The sequence below is a fragment of the Mytilus edulis genome, chromosome 2 (genome assembly GCF_963676685.1).
Source record: "Mytilus edulis chromosome 2, xbMytEdul2.2, whole genome shotgun sequence".
Classification (NCBI taxonomy): Eukaryota; Metazoa; Mollusca; class Bivalvia; order Mytilida; family Mytilidae; genus Mytilus; species Mytilus edulis.
The window spans coordinates 93,402,159-93,422,081 of NC_092345.1; the positions used below are offsets into that span (position 1 = coordinate 93,402,159).

Sequence of the window (19,923 nt, forward strand, 5' to 3'; positions counted from 1 at the left end):
TAAAATATCTCAGCTGACACGAACATGATTTTTTTAATAATAGAAATCTTTTTTTCAGAGTAAAAATTTTATTTATTAAATTAATTATTTATAAGATTCATTTATCAGCATGAAGGAAATGAAGATGAAATACTTGCGAACAGTAAAATCACGAAAATACTGAACTCCGAGGAAAAAATTAAAATCCCTAATCAAATCGAAAAATCAAAAGCTCAAACACATCAAACAAATAAATAACAACTGTCATATTCCTGGGTGTTGCTAAACGGCGGAAACGGAAAACGGAACGGAAACGGAAACGGAAAGAAATTTTTATATAGACGGAATTTAAGGGGAGGGAAAAAAGAACTATGAACATCAATAGATCTTGCTGGTAATTTTTGCTATTAAAAGTTTCTATATAAGGTAGAGCTCAACATTCTAATAAAATTGAGAATGAAAAATGTCAAAGAAGCAACAACCCGATGAAAGACCAGACAACATCAGAATGCCACCAATTGGTCTTCAACGCAGCGAGAAAATCTCGCACCCGGAGGTGGTATCAGCTGACCCCTAAATAAAATTGTGTACTAGTTCAGTGAAAATGGGCGTCACACTAAACTCCAAAACATATAAACTAGACTAACAAAGGTCAGAGATTCCTGAAATTGGGACAGGCGAAAAAATGCGGAAAAGGGGGGGGGGGTAAATATATTTTGTGAGATCCCAACCCTCCCCCTATACCTCTAGCCAATGTAGAATTAAGAAACACATATGAAGCAATACACAGTTAACCTAATTTTAAAAGAAGTCCGAGTCCGATTGCAGATTAGACATGTTTTTCACACAGTTTTTAAATTTTTAAACTAGATACACCGATGATAATTGTTGCAAAGTTTAACCAAAACTATCGGGCGACTCCTTAAAAGACATATGGTCAATAACATTTGGCCCAGTAGTTTCAGAGACTGAGACAATTTGTAAAAGTTAACAAAGACGAAAATCGGACGACGAACGCCAAGTGATGAGAAAAGCTCACGTAGCAGGGCCAGGTCAGTTAAAGAAAGAACTCTCAAAGTATACCACTAAAGACTAAAGCAGGTCTTAGAACTAGCAGAAAACGACCATGACAGAGCAAAAACATTGAATGAATATATCACTATAATTTTATCAACTAAGAAGACATCAACTAAATATGTACCACTAAATAAACCGTTACATCCAAATTGGAAAGACATAATAACTTAAGTATGGACGAAAACAAAATTAGAATATTGATTCAATACATAAAAAGTATGAGGGCCAGACGAAATAGGTTATAGAATGTTAAAAAAAATATAAAATGAAGCAGCTATCATATTATTATTCACCATTTTTTCAACAATTATCAATTCCAGCATGATACGTGATGAATGGACAACAGGAGACATTTGTGCATTTCCGCTATTCAAGTATCTCAAACATGCATTCACTGCAGGATGCTGCAACATATAGTATGCTCCAACATAATGCGTTATCGTCTAGATTATTATAGTACCATCAATGGTTACGTCTTAGATGCATGATTTTTTGTTGGTTGTTAGTGGCTTTGAACTAGCTGTCAGTTAACTGCGAGTACTACCTAGTGTCTTTTTGCTGTTGGGATGTACAAGTACCCGGCCACGTCCACTTCAAGTGTATTTGTGTCCATCTGGTGAGTTAAGCCTTTTCAACTGATTTTTATAGTTCGTTCTTATGTTGTAATGTTATACCACTGTCCCAGATTAGGGGGAGGGTTGGGATCCTACTAACATGTTTAACCCCACCACATTCTGTATGTATGTGCCTGTCCAAAGTCAGGAGCCTGTAATTCAGTGGTTGTTGTTTGTTTATGTGTTACATATTTGTTTTTCGTTCATTTTTTGTACATAAATAAGGTCGTTAGTTTTCTCGTTTGAATTGTTACACATTTTCATTTCAGGCCATTTATAGCTGACCATGCGGTATGGGCTTTGCTCATTGTTAAAGGCCGTACGGTGCCCTATTGTTGTTAATTTCTGTGTCATGTTGGTCTCTTGTGGAGAGTTGTCTCATTGGCAATCATACCACATCTTCTTTTTTTTATATATATTTACGTTAATGTCGTCGTTGCAATTACATGTATTGCGCCAAAAAATCGTTAAGAACACTTTACAGATATATTTATTTCATATTTTGAAAACGCCCCATATAAACTATTAAATCAAAATTAAACAGCTACAGGAAACCAGGTAAAACACATGCAATGTTGGATTTACTCATTCCTATGCTTCCGCAAGCAAAGAGTCGTGGTAAATTGAACAACATCAAACAGGTCCAACAGACCGTTGATTCTGGGGTATCTCAAGGAACTGTTCGGGTCAGGTGTTATTAAGTAAATGATATCAGTGATATCTTGAAAAAAATCGAGTGTATGGCCAATAGAAACATCAAAATGATCAGATGCGTAGTGCGAAATAAAGTATCATTTCCGTCATAAAAAAGAACAGAGCAGAATGAGTTTTCAGTTATCTTGACATAGCACCAAAATCATTAAAAACTACCAAAATTTCAATATTCCTCTTGTGTGAATGAATATGTCTATGTTAACGGGTGTAACATGTGCAGCTGAATCAATTTACCCTTCCGGAGCAGCTGAGATCACCCCAAGTTTTTGGTAGGGTTCGTGTTGCTCAGACTTTAGTTTATATGTTGTGTTTTGTGTTAAATTGTTTGTCTGTTTGTCTTTTTGGTCTTTTTGGCCTTTTTTTTTTCTTTTTTAGTAATGGCGTTGACGGTTTGTTTTCGACTTCTGAGTTTGAATAACCCTTTGGTATTTTCCGCCTATCTTTCTAGATGTTTTCTTCTATAAATATAGTAGAACAGAATACTGAATAAGTGACACTATTTTCACTTAATATAATATTATGAAACAAAATTCACGGCTACTTGAGAGGTATTGAATTTTCAGAGAAGAATTAAGCAAGATATTTAAAAAGTAGCGTGAACAATTTGTTTTTGACAAACTTGGGACACGACTACGAAAAACTTCGTGAGGACACTAGCTGTGCAAATAGTATATATCCATGTAGGCTACTAATTGTTCGCCACTTTTTGCACATCAATTCGTATTAATTGATTTAAATTCTAGGTATAATGCTTTTCCTAAAAAAAAGCCTATGTAAATACCAAACACTAAACATACATCAGTATTGCAAGGATTTACTATACAAATCCTTGAGTATTGTAAATGTTTAGAAAGGCTTTGTATAGTGAGAGATTTTGTCATTTTTTTCTTCATAAAACTAAAGTATATACAAGTTTCTATTGTAGTTTCCATATCGGATTTTGTTCATACACCATTGTCCTATTAGGTTTCTTTTAGGTTTTCTTTCCATTATACAAGAAAAGATACAACGAAAATCACCAATGCAGAACAACGCAACAAGATACACCACATTTCTAATTTTGTTTCAAGGCAATTAAAAAAAAACAAAGAAGAAAACTGATGTAAAGGATTTCCCCCAAGTTTATTACTTCACATTCGATTTATAGAATCAAGGCCGATGTCAATCTTTTATAGGCCCATAGATATTTGTTTCGTGTTGTTGGGTTGCTATCTTATTGAAATTGATCAAAATTTAAAAAAGAAAAAAAAAAAGAAAAGACTATCCTGAATCGAATGAACTACGTACACATCAGTGGCGTAGCTAGGCCATTTTTAAGTGTACGCCCGAACCTCGGCAAGGGGTCTGAGGGCCCCATCGTGTCCAGGTCATAGCACCTGTTGGTAGTGGGTTCGAGGGGCAAAGCCCCTCTGAAGTGAACGAGTTATCAAGAATGAGATACCATTTCTGTCAATAAAAACTCACCAATAGCAACATACTAGTACTTAAGAGTCTATTTTGTTTATCTTTTTTATGTTTAATTTATTCATTGTGTTGATTTGGTTTTAGAGAAAATGTCCAAACCAGTTACTCTAAATATGTTTAAAAGGAACCATGGGGTAAAGCAATCACTCAATCAAGACCCCTTTTCATGTGCAAATTTCGTTAATATACATGAAATAATTAATTTTGATAGTTTTCGGGTGTCTTATGAAAATTCGTAAAGGTTTTCGTAGAACCCAGATCTCGCCTGGGCCTATGATTGCTTCCGCAAAAAATAATCCATTTATCAGTCCATTCCAGGATTTAGGAATATTAAACATTTTCTTTAGATATTTTTTCATGATCTTCTTCTGCCAAGTTTCATGGCAATCTATGAAGGTTTAAAAAATTATCATTTAATGTATTAAACAGACCGTCTGTTAGTTGCGAAAAGATAAGTCCGTAAACTGAAAAAAATTCGATGAAGGTTAGACAATGTAATTGATGTGTAACAAAAAACCCTAGACTGTATCTACTTGTTAACTGCAAAAAGAAATTCCTTTCATCAGTAAATACGGTAAAATTAAATATATATCCAACTTTCGTAAAATTTCATGAATAGTTGACAGTCATTGATGTCTAAAAAAAACTTTTCACAACATGCTGAACCAAGATGTTGACGCTGCCGACGGAATTTAGGATTGTTATGTCTCGCTTTCGAGACTAAAAAGTTGCAGACTCGACAAAAAAGCAAATCTCAACAGATAATGAATAGCTTTAAACAAAGGGAAAGTAATTAGAATTCACAGTAGATTCAGACTTTGACAGAAAATGAACAAATGTATAATACGATACTTTTTGATTGGAAAGTAAATTTCGTCACTTTTATTTGCAATTATAAAAGCCATTGAAGAAAGATATGCAAGGCTTATAATATGATTTTAACCAGTTCTTCTTAATGTATTGAGATGAAAACATTCTTTTTACGAAAATTTAAGTGTACGCCCGGGCGTTTTGACGTAAACGTAGCTACGCGCCTGGATCATATAACATGTTGTCTCGTCGGACACCTTCCTCACTCGAGGCGATTACGTTTGTCTTGTTAGTCTGTATTAGCGATTGTTTTAGCTAATAATAATAAACTTGAAACAAAATGACTATAATGCCCCTTAAACCTTATTATTTAAAGGAAGTGTCAGGATATTAAATTTTTCTCCTTTTTAGTATATCAATTGTGTTCTTAAATTCCACACAAACATATATATTATATATAGTAATTTAACCCAACAGTGTTAGAGTTATAGATTTTTATGCTGACAATTTTTTGTCCGTCCCTCAGCAGAATTCGAACTCAATTTCAATACACTACCGTGACAGCACCAATCGCTGTACGCCTCATATCTAGCGCTAGACCACTCGATCAAATATAACTTCAATAGTCGTAGTGTTACCTTGTCACGTAAGGTGAATCTACAGATAGACATAAGACACGTGTGTTTAAGCGTGTGTAGATGTTATATTTTTATTTATACACAATGTACTTTTATTAACCGGATTTTTGTGACAAAAATGTCGGTTATTGATTTGGGGATGTACGACGGGCGGGCGGCCGGGCAGTCGGGCGGACGGGCGGGCGGCAATCAAATGTTGTCCGTGCATTAACTCATGAACCGTTCAACCAAAGCTTTTTTGTTATTAATCTAACTCAACATTTTGTATATACCGTATGGGATAGTGATTCAATTCATTATACAGTCACTAGGAATAAGTATATCATACAAACAGGTCTAGGTAAGTGACAACCATACAATATATATATATGCTCACTTGATCTCAGTGTTTTTGAGATACAGGGTAAATACAAATATTTATATAAGTCTGAGAATTTAACAGTGTTAGAGTTAGATTTTTATGCTGCAAATTTTTGTCCGTCCCTCACCGGGATTCGACCTCACACCTTTGATTCACTACAGCATCAAACGCTTTGCCTCAATTTCCAGAGCTCTAGACCAATCGACCACATCCGCTATAAAGTATAACATTCAATCCTATGATTGCGTTGGATAAAGCCGCAATTTGTATACGTGTGCATACAAAACAAATTTTGTGGTAGAGGGGTCTAAATACAGCATAAACAACATTTTCCAAAAGACCTAGAGAGTGAAAAAGTATATTTAAACAAAACGCATTTGACTAGCAGGTCAAACAACTGATGTTCTTATACAAACCCTGCTGACTGCCAGTGGCGATTGCCAAATAAACGGATCACCAGATGAAATAAAATGGACCTTATTAATAATTTATTGCCAAAGAGAAAACAACAAACTTTCGGAAAAGATTGCATACACCATAATCTGATTTCGACAATTAATGTCTCTTCAGTGATATTAGGAATCGAAACGGTATTTGGAAGGCCATAATTTACCTCACTGATTTAGGATATACTCGTGAATTTTGAAAGAGTCGCGGATCATATAAACCCGAACTAAACAAGTCTAAATTGAAAACAATATATATATATATATATATATATATACCTGTTATATATCTAATATTGTGACGACAGTTTATCAATATTGTATACTTTAATGTTTGCAGAAAGGAGTAGGTCCGGTAAGGACCGATTTTGGCCTCAAATTTCAGTTTCATCTGACGAAAGATTTTAAGTGTCTTTTTCATATGATGCAATTAATTTATGTGAAAGATTTTAACTTATTTAGTCATTAAAAACGATCCGATTCTGGCTCAAATATGAGAAATCTACCAAATATGCGAAAACATGTCACTTTTCAGATGGTTTTTGTCAAAAACGAAAGTGGCCGCATCCGTGTTCATCCTCAATCTTTATATATGTTATGTATTATCATTAAATACAACTTCCATTTCAATATTTTGGATGAACACGAATGCGGCCACTTTCGTTTTACACGGAAACCGTCTAAAATTTAACTAAAATGCTGGAATTGTGAAGATTTCAGTAATTTAGCATGAATTAATGGTGATAGTTCTCAATATATGTGCATTGTATTGGCAAAAAGAGCCCATATTTATTTATTTCTATTCCGTTATATTTGGGGTTTTCCCTTATCTTTTTCTATCTTTAGTAACTGTGGTTTGTAGAACAAGTTGTAAAACAAGTTTGAAGAACTGGTTGGATAGTATCTATATATAAGTCTTTAGTGAGTACTGCACGAGCATTTCATAGGCGGGAATACGGGTGGGGTATATAAGTCCGATACTTGGATAATTTGTATCGAGGTTCTCACAGTAACTTCAAAGTAACAACACGTTCTGCATAGTATATTATTTTTATTTATTTATAATGATTTAGTTTGGAATATCTAGATGTGTATTTGCTGGGATATATTTGTAATGTCTTATTATCATAATTAAATGTTGTATCGCACAGAAAATAAGAAGTTACTGCGAGCAAACCCGAAGTTACTGCGAGCAAACCAAACCTACATTTTGACTTGCCTCTTATTTCGCCATGTAGATAGATTAGAAATGTTTTAAATTCGGACGAATTTATGAGGGAGAATTTAAATGTAGCAGAACCTTTCTACTATCCAATAAATGATTAAAAGTTTACATTTTAACAATTTTGTAAAACTGCTATATTTTGGGGGCAAACAGGGGTCTTACTGGACCTACTCCTTTGTTATTTGTCCGGTTAGCAGTTAACGTTAGGAGTTATTCTAGTCGAAAAGGGTACAAAATTATTATTTCTGAAGCTGCCAAACAGAATTATAAACCACCTTAACATAAAATTATCCATATTTTGAGTGAGAGGTGGGAGATTTGTCCTTAATGTTTGAAGCCATTTTTCTCTATTCTCTATTTATTTTTCTCTATTCTAATAGACCCGTGTGGCCTTTTTTCTCTTTTTTTTTGTACGTTTTGCTATATTCGTGATCCATTATTGCATATAACCTCAACCAGACCCTCAGATAAAGACGACCTCTTGATTTTATGTAAGATTGGTGTCTCATTACAGTTTAGTTGTACATGAGATTCTTGATAGGGGTTCTCATTTTTTCATTTCTGTATTCTTTAAATGTTTAGGTTCACATGTATTTGCTCTATTCTTTATACCTTTTGCCCATTATTCTCTATTTCATATAACGTAGCACCTCATTATTTCTATTCTTTATTTTTTGGGGGTCTATTTTGGCCTTTTTTTTTTCTCTTTTCTTTATATTTTCACCCATTATTCTTTATTCTGTAAAACCCCATCCTCACCCTCGGAAATGTAATGAATTCAATGTTATCTACACTCTGTCAATGTAAATATATATTATGTATATTCGAAACAAACACATTTAAATTCCCATATGTGATCATTTATGTATTGATTTTCATTGGCCTTGGTAGTTAAACCTTAACCGAAACACCTTAAAAAACAACAAATATTTATGATAAAATATTGAATTGAACAAAATAGATTATGAAATAAAGTCAAATACTAAGAATATGTATTGGTATATATAGGATTGGTTCTGGACTCGTTATATCTCATTTGAGGATTTCCCATTTTATATTTACTAGGTAAGCATAATTGTTGAAGGATTGTTGACCTAGGAAACACGCTCCTACATGACGTAATATTTTAGTTTACAGAAAATTTGTGTATTTTAAATCAGGTTAAATCGAAAGTAGAATTCGACATGTGTTTTATTTACAACTTGTAGATTAATGGAAGTATTTGGCTGGATTTCTTATAATTATAATCAGACATATACTTGTAAGTAACACGTACTTGCCTCTTTCTTTGTATAAAAATAACTTTATATGTCATATGTATTATCTTGTGCAAATGTTATCGAATGATACAACATGTGCAAGATGTATTCTTATGAATAACATACATGTATAAAGTTTTTTTGTTTTTTTTAAATTATCTGGTAATTTAAACGCGTTTTGCGTACGCAATTTAAAACTTGAACTATATATGTGTTTATTCATTTTCTATCAATCAAGTAATACTTTCTCTCAGTACTTTTTAAATTGTTTATATATATCATCTCTTGTTGATCGTTGTGAGCCCATTAATTTGGAATAAAATATATGCTGCAGGTCAACATACGTCCTTCGACAATGAGCAAAACCTATACCGCATATTAAGTTAAAAAGCATGATAAAATGCGGATCAATTTAAAAAAGAAAACTAAACGGCATGATTGATCATACTACAATAAACGAAAAATAAATATGGCACAGCAACAAAAGCAACCACAAATAACATGATTCCAACTTCGCATCTTCGCTAGCCAAGGGTTACGATCCACTCCCGCTCTCTCCACCCTTGGCGGATTGAGCCAACATTTGTGATAACAATGTTGCGCCATCTATCGGAAGATAAAAATCACGCCCATTCCGAATACATTATTCTTGACCAATGGTAGCACTTGAACTCTTCAATTTGGAGGTAAAAACACGGTAGCATCTAGATTCTACATACTTGGTAAAGCCGGAAATGAAAATATACGTCAACATTCATGCATTTGTGCATGAAACATACACAGGAACTTCTATTGGTTGATTAAAAACATTCAAGTTGTCACTAAATATAGTCGTATGTGTAGGGATGTAAAGACTTGTTGCACAATAAACACGTGGTAATTGTTTACAAACACTTTATGCATTTACATGTGATCATGTTGTAGGCGCTTTTTGATTGGATGCAGCGAGTTTTGACTGCAACCAATAAAAATTCTTACCTTGTGTCTCCGAAATTTTATCTCAATCCGCCAAGGGTGAAGGGAGCGGCAGTGGATCGTAACCCTTGGCTAGCGAAGATGCCAACTTCGGAACTCCACCAAATAAAAACAAAGGAAATTTGATATGTCAATGCTTATAAAACTGCTTTAACTTAAATTTGCATGGGAATGGGAAGTACCAATGATAATATATCTGCATACCAAAGACAAAGGGTGCACCCTATGCATGGGAATGGGAAGTACCAATGATAATACATTTGCATATCAAAGACAAACGGTGCACCCTATGTATGGAAATGGGAAGTACCAATGATAATACATTTGCATACCAAAGACAAAGGGTGCACCCTATGTATGGAAATGGGAAGTACCAATGAAAATACATCTGCATACCAAAGACAAAGGGTGCATCCTATGTATGGAAATGGGAAGTACCAATGAAAATACATTTGCATATCAAAGACAAACGGTGCACCCTATGTATGGAAATGGGAAGTACCAATGAAAATACATCTGCATACCAAAGACAAAGGGTGCATCCTATGTATGGAAATGGGAAGTACCAATGATAATACATTTGCATATCAAAGACAAACGGTGCACCCTATGTATATGCATGCCATTGTTTCGTAGATAAAATATTTATTTTCCTGGACATTACAAATACTGGTAATACTGTTTATGATATAAACATTTTAAAGTCAAATGAGGTTATTATTTATATTTCATTTTAATTTAAGTAAAAGTCTTGAAATATTCAGTTATTTTTAGTTTTCTGGGCGCTTTTCGAAACTGCCCTTAAATTACACAATGGGTAACAGCTGTCCAAGCATGTTGGTAATAGTTTGATATTTATGATTTTGTTTTGTTTTGTTTTCTATATTAATTCAGTAGCAATCTAAACAAGACATTCTTTCTATTAAAATTACCCTCTGTTTAATGTTGCTGATAATAACTTGACTAGGATGAGAGTTATATTTGTTTTACCGAAAATAACTTGTGTTTTGTTCTTTCTTTGAGTTTACAGCACAACCAATCACCATTATTATTTCACCAAAAACAAATTTAAAAATCTTTCATATAAAGGACCATAAATGCATTTACACATCAAAGTAATGACTTTATATTCTCTATTGTAGAAAATTGTTGAAATCATGTCAAAATATGGAAAACGTGAAACCGAGTTTAAGACTGAACGTAAGTGTAGATAAATTGAATGTTCATCAAATGAATCATGAGAAAAACTGATTATTTTTTGCACATTCTATATCGTGTAGGTTATTCCACTAACCAAGATCATATTTTTTTTTTTATCATATTCCACAAATGGTTTCAACAATTCATTGCTACATTTAAGAATGATACCTCTCACTTTGAGAAATAATAGTGATCGTGTTCAAAAGGGAATAAATTGTTGTATAATTTGTACCGTTTCATCTGAAACACTTCATCACACATATATAGCAATGTCGCCTTGGTGATTGACAAATAACCTCGTATCATTAAGGTTGGCCAGTAACTGTCCCTATGTGTTACTTTAAAGAATCACAGAAATTCCCATGGCTTGTATTTCCTATCATGACTTCCTTGATAGGGGATGCTGCTCACAATGTAGCTATTAAAACAAGAGTCCCGCTTAATTGTTGAAATCATTTCTTCGTTAATTTGACGGACGCCATCACGATTTGGTTAACCGTTATAAATGGATTGTCAGTTTCACAAGTGACGACGGATATGTTTCAGTTGTCGTACCTGGTACCTATAACTCGTCCCATTGTTTTCGAATGTGATCTACCGAATTAAACTTATCAGCGAGTGTGAACTAATATGAGAAAGACTACAGGTGCCACATGTGGATGAGGTTCTGCATACCATTCCGAAGCATCTGAGACCACCCCAGTTTATTGGTGGGGTTCGTGTTGCTCAGTCTTTAGCTTTAATTTCTACGTTGTGTTGTGTGTACTGTTGATCTTCTGTTGTTGTTTTCTCTCTTTATCCATGGCGTTGTCAGTTTATTTTCGACTTGTAGGTTTGAATGTTCCTTTGGTATATTTCGCTTCTAGATAGAAAATAAATCTGAAGAAAAAATTAACATTCCGACATACAATTCTAATATGCTTTTACATCACAAGCAAATATAGACGTCTCATGGCTAAGAAAGAAACTAGTGCACACTCTAAGATATGACGGCTGAAAATTACACAGAAGTTTCTAAACTTCTTAACACCATGTTTTGGACATGTTAATTAAAATTTTAGACCTAAAATAACAATCATTAAATTTGAAGTCTAACGATGACTCATTTCTTGAGGGAATATGTATGTACATATATAAGCAATTTTTGTGTTATACGTTATAACTATAAATTCATCAATATCTGTTTCATTTCATTGTTTTAGAAAAAGACGAGTGCATGGTATCATATTAAATAACCATAACATTTTCAAACCCATCCTATAAATAATAAAATCATACATAAGTATGAGGAAATGTCCACTTATTTCCAGGATACAATATTTACAGATGTGATGTTTATCATACGATTGTATAATATTAATCAAACACAAATCACTATTAATCATATCAGAAACTAAATCACGTACTAACTGATTCAATTATCAGGTCTTATGTATGATTGTTGAATGAATGAATATATTTTATTGCAGACGCAAACATAATGCTATAGGAAAATAACATAATATACAATTACAATAATGACAGTAAACAAACAGAGAACAACACAATGTGGACATAATAAGCACAGAATTACAACTGCTATGCAATGATTATTTGTGATCTAAACTTCCATGCCGCATTAAGAAATTGCCACATTTTTAGTTAAATTCTTTGAGCTAGCCTGTAAAAGAAATACCAGCTTTCTCATTAGTTGGCCACGAACAATAATATTTTGGTAAAAACTGTAGCCTCAATGATCTGAAGGCAGGACATACTAAAACAAAATGGTACTCATTTTCAATACAATTCAATTTACAATTGTTGTAAAGTATATTTCTTCCCTGTGCACGTATATCACTCTGGTAAAATCTTCATAACATTTTCCTTTAAGGCCTTTCAAATAAGAAAGACAATGCCTCTATAACATTCACCCAGAATGATGGACGACAATAACATTCACCTAGAATGATGGATGACAATAACATTCACCCAGAATGATGGACGACAATAACATTCACCCAGAATGATGACGACAATAACATTCACCTAGAATGATGGACGGCAATAACATTCACCCAGAATGATGGACATCAATAACATTCACCCAGAATGATGGACGACAATAACATTCACCCAGAATGATGGACGACAATAACATTCACCCAGAATGATGGACGACAATAACATTCACCCAGAATGATGGACGGCAATAACATTCACCTAGAATGATGGATGACAATAACATTCACCCAGAATGATGGACGACAATAACACTCACCCAGAATGATGGACGGCAATAACATTCACCCAGAATGATGGACGACAATAACATTCACCCAGAATGATGGACGACAATAACATTCACCCAGAATGATGACGACAATAACATTCACTTAGAATTATGGACGACAATAACATTCACCCAGAATGATGGACGACAATAACATTCATCCAGAATGATGGACGACAATAACATTCACCCAGAATGATGGACGACAATAAAATTCACCCAGAATGATGACGACAATAACATTCACCCAGAATGATGGACGACAATAACATTCACCCAGAATGATGGACGACAATAACATTCACCCAGAATGATGGACATCAATAACATTCACCCAGAATGATGGACGACAATAACATTCACCCAGAATGATGGATGACAATAACATTCACCCAGAATGATGGATGACAATAACATTCACCCAGAATGATGGATGACAATAACATTCACCCAGAATGATGGAAGACAATAAAATTCACCCAGAATGATGACGACAATAACATTCACCCAGAATGATGGACGACAATAACATTCACCCAGAATGATGGACGACAATAACATTCACCCAGAATGATGGATGACAATAACATTCACCCAGAATGATGGACGACAATAAAATTCACCCAGAATGATGGACGACAATAAAATTCACCCAGAATGATGACGACAATAACATTCACCCAGAATGATGGACGACAATAACATTCACCCAGAATGATGGACGGCAATAACATTCACCCAGAATGATGGACGACAATAACATTCACCCAGAATGATGGACGACAATAACATTCACCCAGAATGATGGACGACAATAACATTCACCCAGAATGATGGACGACAATAACATTCACCCAGAATGATGGACGACAATAACATTCACCCAGAATGATGGACGACAATAACATTCGCCCAGAATGATGACGACAATAACATTCACCCAGAATGAAAATTCACCCAGAATGATGGACGACAATAAAATTCACCCAGAATGATGGACGACAATAAAATTCACCCAGAATGATGACGACAATAACATTCACCCAGAATGATGGACGACAATAAAATTCACCCAGAATGATGGACGACAATAACATTCACCCAGAATGATGGACGACAATAACATTCACCCAGAATGATTGATGACACATACTGATGAACACTAATTCTAAGTTGAATGAAGTTTTTTCGATTTCCTTACTTGACATATATATGATTCCCTTCTAAAGATGAATATTTTAAAAAGAATAAGTACGTAATGTACAGATTGAAACGCCACTTATAAGAGACCTTTTTATCTGTAGTATTTTCCTATTAAAATGTACATTTACTTAGTCTTGTTCAAACGTTTTTGACCTCTTCAACGTCAAATAGTGTACACGATCAACGATTGTACAACCCCTCAAAATTACAAAAAGAAAAAAAATTGGAAAATAGATTAGCTGGATGATACAAGCACAGGGAAAAATCGATATATGTTACGGATATTTGTAAACGTTATCGCAATATGTAAACTATAAATTTTACAGTCCAGGTAGTTAAAGAATTTTAAAATTAACTTATCAAAACGTTAATAAAACGTAAATAAAATGATAAAGCGATTGGGTCATCCGTGTACAATGTCCATAGTACACGAATGCCCAACTCGCACTTTAGTTTAAACATATTTATTTATAGTGGATTGGGAAACAAGTTTTGCAACTTACATTAATCCCTTTCCACTTTGCGGATGCGAGTGCTGCCTTGTAGTGGCATTAGTCTCCTCTTTTTCGAAATCTACAAGGGTGTCTTCAACGTGCAAGAGATGTGGCTCTCTCTTAACACGGGTCAGCCATTTATCGTCCCCTTGCGACTGACTATCATCGTTTCCTCGAGACCATACTCGCAAATGGCGTCAAGGGAGAGCCGAAAATTCAGTTTCTGAATTTTCATCCAAGACGGGAATCGAACCAGGAACCTTTGTGTTAGTAGTCCGATGCACTAACCACTACACCACGGCTCTCTTAAATCGCACTTTCATTGTCTATGTTTAGTGGACCGTAAAATTTGGGTCAAAATTCTAATTCGGCATTGCAATTATAGAAATATCATATCATAGGAAACATGTGTACCAAGTTTCAAGTTGATTGGATATCAACTTCATCAAAAACTACCTGGACCAAAACCTTTAACCTGAAGCGAGACATACGGACGAACGAACGTTATGACGGACATACAGACCGAAAAACATTATGCCCCTAGGTGGGGCACATCAATGTGCAAATGTACTTGAATTCTATTGCTACGTTATCATGCTTGTTAATACAGTGAAATAGCCTAAATAGCGGTGAAACAATAATTTTGGTTTCCAAAACTTTACGATTTTTAGACTTTTCCTATTCCAAAGTTCAACTGCTGTTTTCCAAAGATTCAGAAAATGTTTTAATCCTATGCTTATGTGGACTTGAAGGAATGGTGGTGACTTTGGAACATTATATAAATTGTCCACAGTATGCTGCATCCCTCAAAAGTTTTCAAATGTATCCGCGGCAGTTATTTGTTGATGAAAACCTCGATACTTTATTTTTCTCCTGCTGTAAAACTACAGGTTTGAGCCCCTTAAAACAGTACTGATTTTTTTATTCGTGTTGAAGATGCAAGTATTAGTGTTTTTCTATTATTGTCGTTGTTTAAAACAAGTTTTACTTATTCTTGATTTGATGTCTGCATTTGTTCCACCAGTTTTATCCAAGATGTTTCCGAAATAAGTAGAAATGTCAAATTAAAACTTTCCTACCTTTTCTGATCTTTTATCTTTCAAAAAAAAAAATCATCACATGGATTGTTAGTCCTTGTGTTTTGTCTGTTTCATGGTGTTTGGTGGTACTGTCTCTCGTGTCTTCTGAAGATATGACAGCAGAGCCAAATCGTCTGCTCCGTCTAGGTCTTCGTGCCTTTTATGTTTTGACACAATTCCATTGTAAATCTCTATGTGTAGTGTCTAGTGTTTCCTTCGTTACCCAGTCTTAAGCTATCAAGAGTGGTTGTAGTGTAGGAAAAAGTAGGCACCCTTGTTTACCACCAGTGATAACATGGAAAGGGTTAACTTTGTGAATGATGATTCATGTATAAACTGAACTGTGAAATCCTCATACAATGCTTTGATCATGTTAGATGGTAATCCATAATGCCTAAGCAGTTGCCACATCCCTTTTCTGTCGACATATCGAATGCTCCTTCAAAATCGACGAAGAGGGATGCTTGACGTTCTACTGACTGTTCAATGATTGTACGAAGAGTTGCTATTTGTTCAGTAGATCTTCTGTTTTATCTGTTTGATTTGAAACCAGCTTGTTCATCTCGAGGAACCTTATCTATTGAAATTTTTATCCGGTTGAGTATTATTCGATCGGTACAGTATTTGCTAGCTACAGTTAGAAGTGTAATGCATCTCCGGTTTTCCTACAGACGTAAACCCTTTTCTTTTGCTAACAAAGTTTAAAATGTCCTTCACACTTCATATTTATTGATTATATATTTATCTTTTTTTATGTTCAAATCCTCTCCTGATTCTACTTTGATGGTCCTATCTAGTTCAGGTCTATTTATAATGTGATAAAGAATGCATTCTATCTTTTCATATGTTATTTAAGATTGGCCAAGATTTTTCAATATTTATCATATCCTGGTTTAGACTTTGCGTCTTCAAATAGTTTTATTAGTGATATCAATCAAGGTTTTGATGCCGCTCGTATATGCAGAAAATTCTGCTGCTGTTGCAAGGTCATTTAATTATTCTCTCTTGATTTTCCTACAACATTGTTTCACTGCTTTGTTAAGCTCCTGTGTTTGTTATTTTACCTTTGTCCTTAATAAAAGTTATGAAGGAAAAGTTATGGAAAGAGTTGTGTTTAAGCAATTATACAATCATTTAATTGCTAATAAATTAATTTATAAGTATCATCAGGATTTTTCCCTAAAATTTCGACTGTCCATCAACTCTTAGAAATATACAATTGCATAGTAAACTCCTTGAAAAATAAAGATATATAAATTGCTTTGTATTCTGTGACTTCTCTACAGCTTTCGACACAGTTTGGCATAGGGGTCTTATATATCAAATGAAAGCTTATGGCATTGACGGTAACTTAATGAATTGGTTTCAGGACTATCTACACGACAGAATACAGAGAGTAGTAATACAGAACTCGTCTTCTTCCCTTTGTAATGTTTCAGCTGGTGTTCCCCAGGGATCAGTTCTGGTCCTTTTTCTCTTTGTCTTATATATTAATGATATTGCTGATAAGCTTACTTCACTGTGTAGACTATTTGCTGACGACACATCATTCAATTACTCTGGTAACGATGGTGAACAGATTAAATTGTAATCGATCGCGACCTGAAAGAGCTGGATGCTTGGTCTTCAAAATGGCTTATGTCATTTAACCAAGGTAAAACCGAAACTATGATTTTTTCAAATATTGAGATTCCAGACCTTAGCTTTTCCTTAAATTGTAAAAATATACCTTTAAGTGCCAGTCTTTGTAAGAATCAGGCAATTTAAGTAAAAATTAAAACATGATTAGAAAAAACCCACCAAGCTAATCATGCTATTTAATACTAACCATCAATTCCTGAGTTAAAAATAATTGGTCTTTTGTTTGTGTGTGTCTGGTAATATCAAATAACTTGGTTAGAAAATTGGTTAGAATGATAGCAAATTACAGAGTTATCTCCCCTTTTTTGTTAATTTCTAGTGCATTACTATCAAATTGTATCTTCTATTACCAGAACGGAAAATGGAAATGAATGTTATTTTTTAGCATAACTACATATTATGAACTGAAATCAATGTCAAATAGGGTGGGGTTTTTTTATCATGTTTTCACCACTGCCTGATTCTTAGGCAGACTGGCACTTTAAAAGTACATCTCATAAGCACCTAGGAGTTAATTTTAGTAGTGACGCAAAATGGAACAATCATATTGAAAGTATAATTACAAGTGTAAAGAAACACTGAAATGTTTTACGTAAACTTAAATACCGATTATCTCGAAACAATTTAGAAAAACTATACTTTTTATTCGACCCATTTTTGAATATGCCACGGAAGTGTGGGATAGTTGTGGAATAGACTACTCAAATAAATTAGAAAATTTGCAATTAGAGGCTGCAAGAATAGTAACCGGTCTACCAATATTTACTAAAACTGAAACTTTATATTCTAAGATTGGCTAGGAATCTCTTTTTGAAAGAAAAAGGAGAAGAAAATTACAGATGTTTTATAACATGAACAAAAAGCATGCACCAGAGTATCTATGAAATCGTGTACCTCCATGTGTACAAAGTACAACCAACTATCCGTTGCAAAATGGCCATGATATTATTGTTTCATTTTGTAGACTTTCCCTTACAACTACTGAATCGTTTATTCCATCTACAATACGTGAATGGAATAAACTTGATCCAAAAGTTCGCAGTGTCGATTCTGTTTCTAAATTTAAGAAAGAATTAAAAAACGATAGGCCATTATGTAAAATTGAAACGTTTTATTTGTACGGCCCAAGGAAATTGAATATCATCTTAACGCATTTGAGATGTTCCGCTTCATTCTTAAACAATGACCTATTTAGAGCTAATATCATAAATGATCCTTCTTATCATTGTGGGTCAGATACTGAGGATGTCTACCATTACTTCTTTGTTTGTCCAAAATACACATCATGTAGAAAACCCTTATTTAATAATCTTAACTGACTATCTCAAAACTTTGTTTTAGATACAAAACTAATAATTTGCGGACACTTGAAACTTTCGAATGAACAAAATATTCAAATTTTCAAACATGTTCAAAATTTTATAAAAAAAAGGTCAAACAGATTTCTATAAATGCCTTGATAGAGCGTTATTGTTACTGGCACGGAACGTCATCTTCATCATCAGTACACACGTCATCGTCACAGAATCATATGACTTTTCAAATTTTCTTTTTCTCTTTTTTACCTATGACAGCTAGTATTATATTCTATAAACTTTTTGCTTAATATGCATGTCCATTATATTATACTATTATTGTAATTTTATATTGTATTATGGAGAAGACTTCATAAGTATGATTTACTTGTGTCTAATCCATTTTGCTTTAATTCAGCAAATAAAATATGTTTAAACTAAACCTTTTCTCTTGTATGAGTACCTTTCCTCTTCTTTTGTCTACTCTGTTTTCCTTTACACTCTTCCTTCCATGGTGATATATCTAACTGCATCATTATCAAAGTCGAGGTTTGACCCGGGGGTTACTTCCTATATTTTAGTGGTATGAGTGTGGCGCAAAACAGGGTCGCTTTTTCATGCCCTGCTGGTTAGAACAGAGTCTCTTTTTCATGTCTGCCGGTTAGAACAGGGTCGCTTTTTTCATGCCCTGTTCGTTGGTGAAAACAGGGTCTTTTTTCAAACAAAGTATTTGCCTAGAACAAGATCGCTTATTTAATTGTTTAAGATACAGTCTAGAACCCAGGTATAGCACATAGGGTATACATTTTCTGAGCGTGTCTAGAACAGGGTATGTTTTTCGATATTTCTGTTTAAAACAGGGTATGTCTTTCAATGTTATCTGGTTAGAACAGGGTATGATTTGGCAAGTGCTGTTGGCATAGTTATACCAGAAAGGATAGTCAGTAACCCCCCGGGGGTTTGACCTATCTTTGCGTATTTCTATGTCTGAACTCGATTCGGAATTGATCTTTGAGATGTAAATCTTTTATCTTCTCCACGTTGCATTTTATAAATGTGTGTTCTTCTTTTGTCTTTTAAGCAAGTTTAAGTTTTACTTTGGCTATGCCAAGATGGTGGTGAGCTTAATCTCTCATAAGTCTATCATTTTCTAGTAAAACACTTATTCATCTTTGACTTA

General features: G+C 34.1%; 1 protein-coding gene across 13 annotated transcripts in view; it reads left to right on the forward strand.

The window, feature by feature from the left end:
- The first annotated feature begins 5,540 nt into the window (after positions 1 to 5,540).
- LOC139513496 (cyclic GMP-AMP synthase-like receptor) overlaps positions 5,541 to 19,923 on the forward strand; it is a 29,695-nt gene continuing 15,312 nt past the window's right edge. For 2 of the 13 annotated variants that reach the window (XM_071302069.1, XM_071302073.1), the window contains exons 1-2: positions 8,400 to 8,589; positions 10,705 to 10,762. In XM_071302069.1, the coding sequence (XP_071158170.1) occupies positions 10,720 to 10,762 (43 nt within the window). In that variant the 5' untranslated portion in view covers positions 8,400 to 8,589; positions 10,705 to 10,719. Of the gene's footprint in view, positions 5,637 to 8,327; positions 8,590 to 10,704; positions 10,763 to 19,923 lie in introns of those variants that run through there. The other 11 variants (XM_071302070.1, XM_071302074.1, XM_071302066.1 and 8 more) reach the window with 10 other exon arrangements.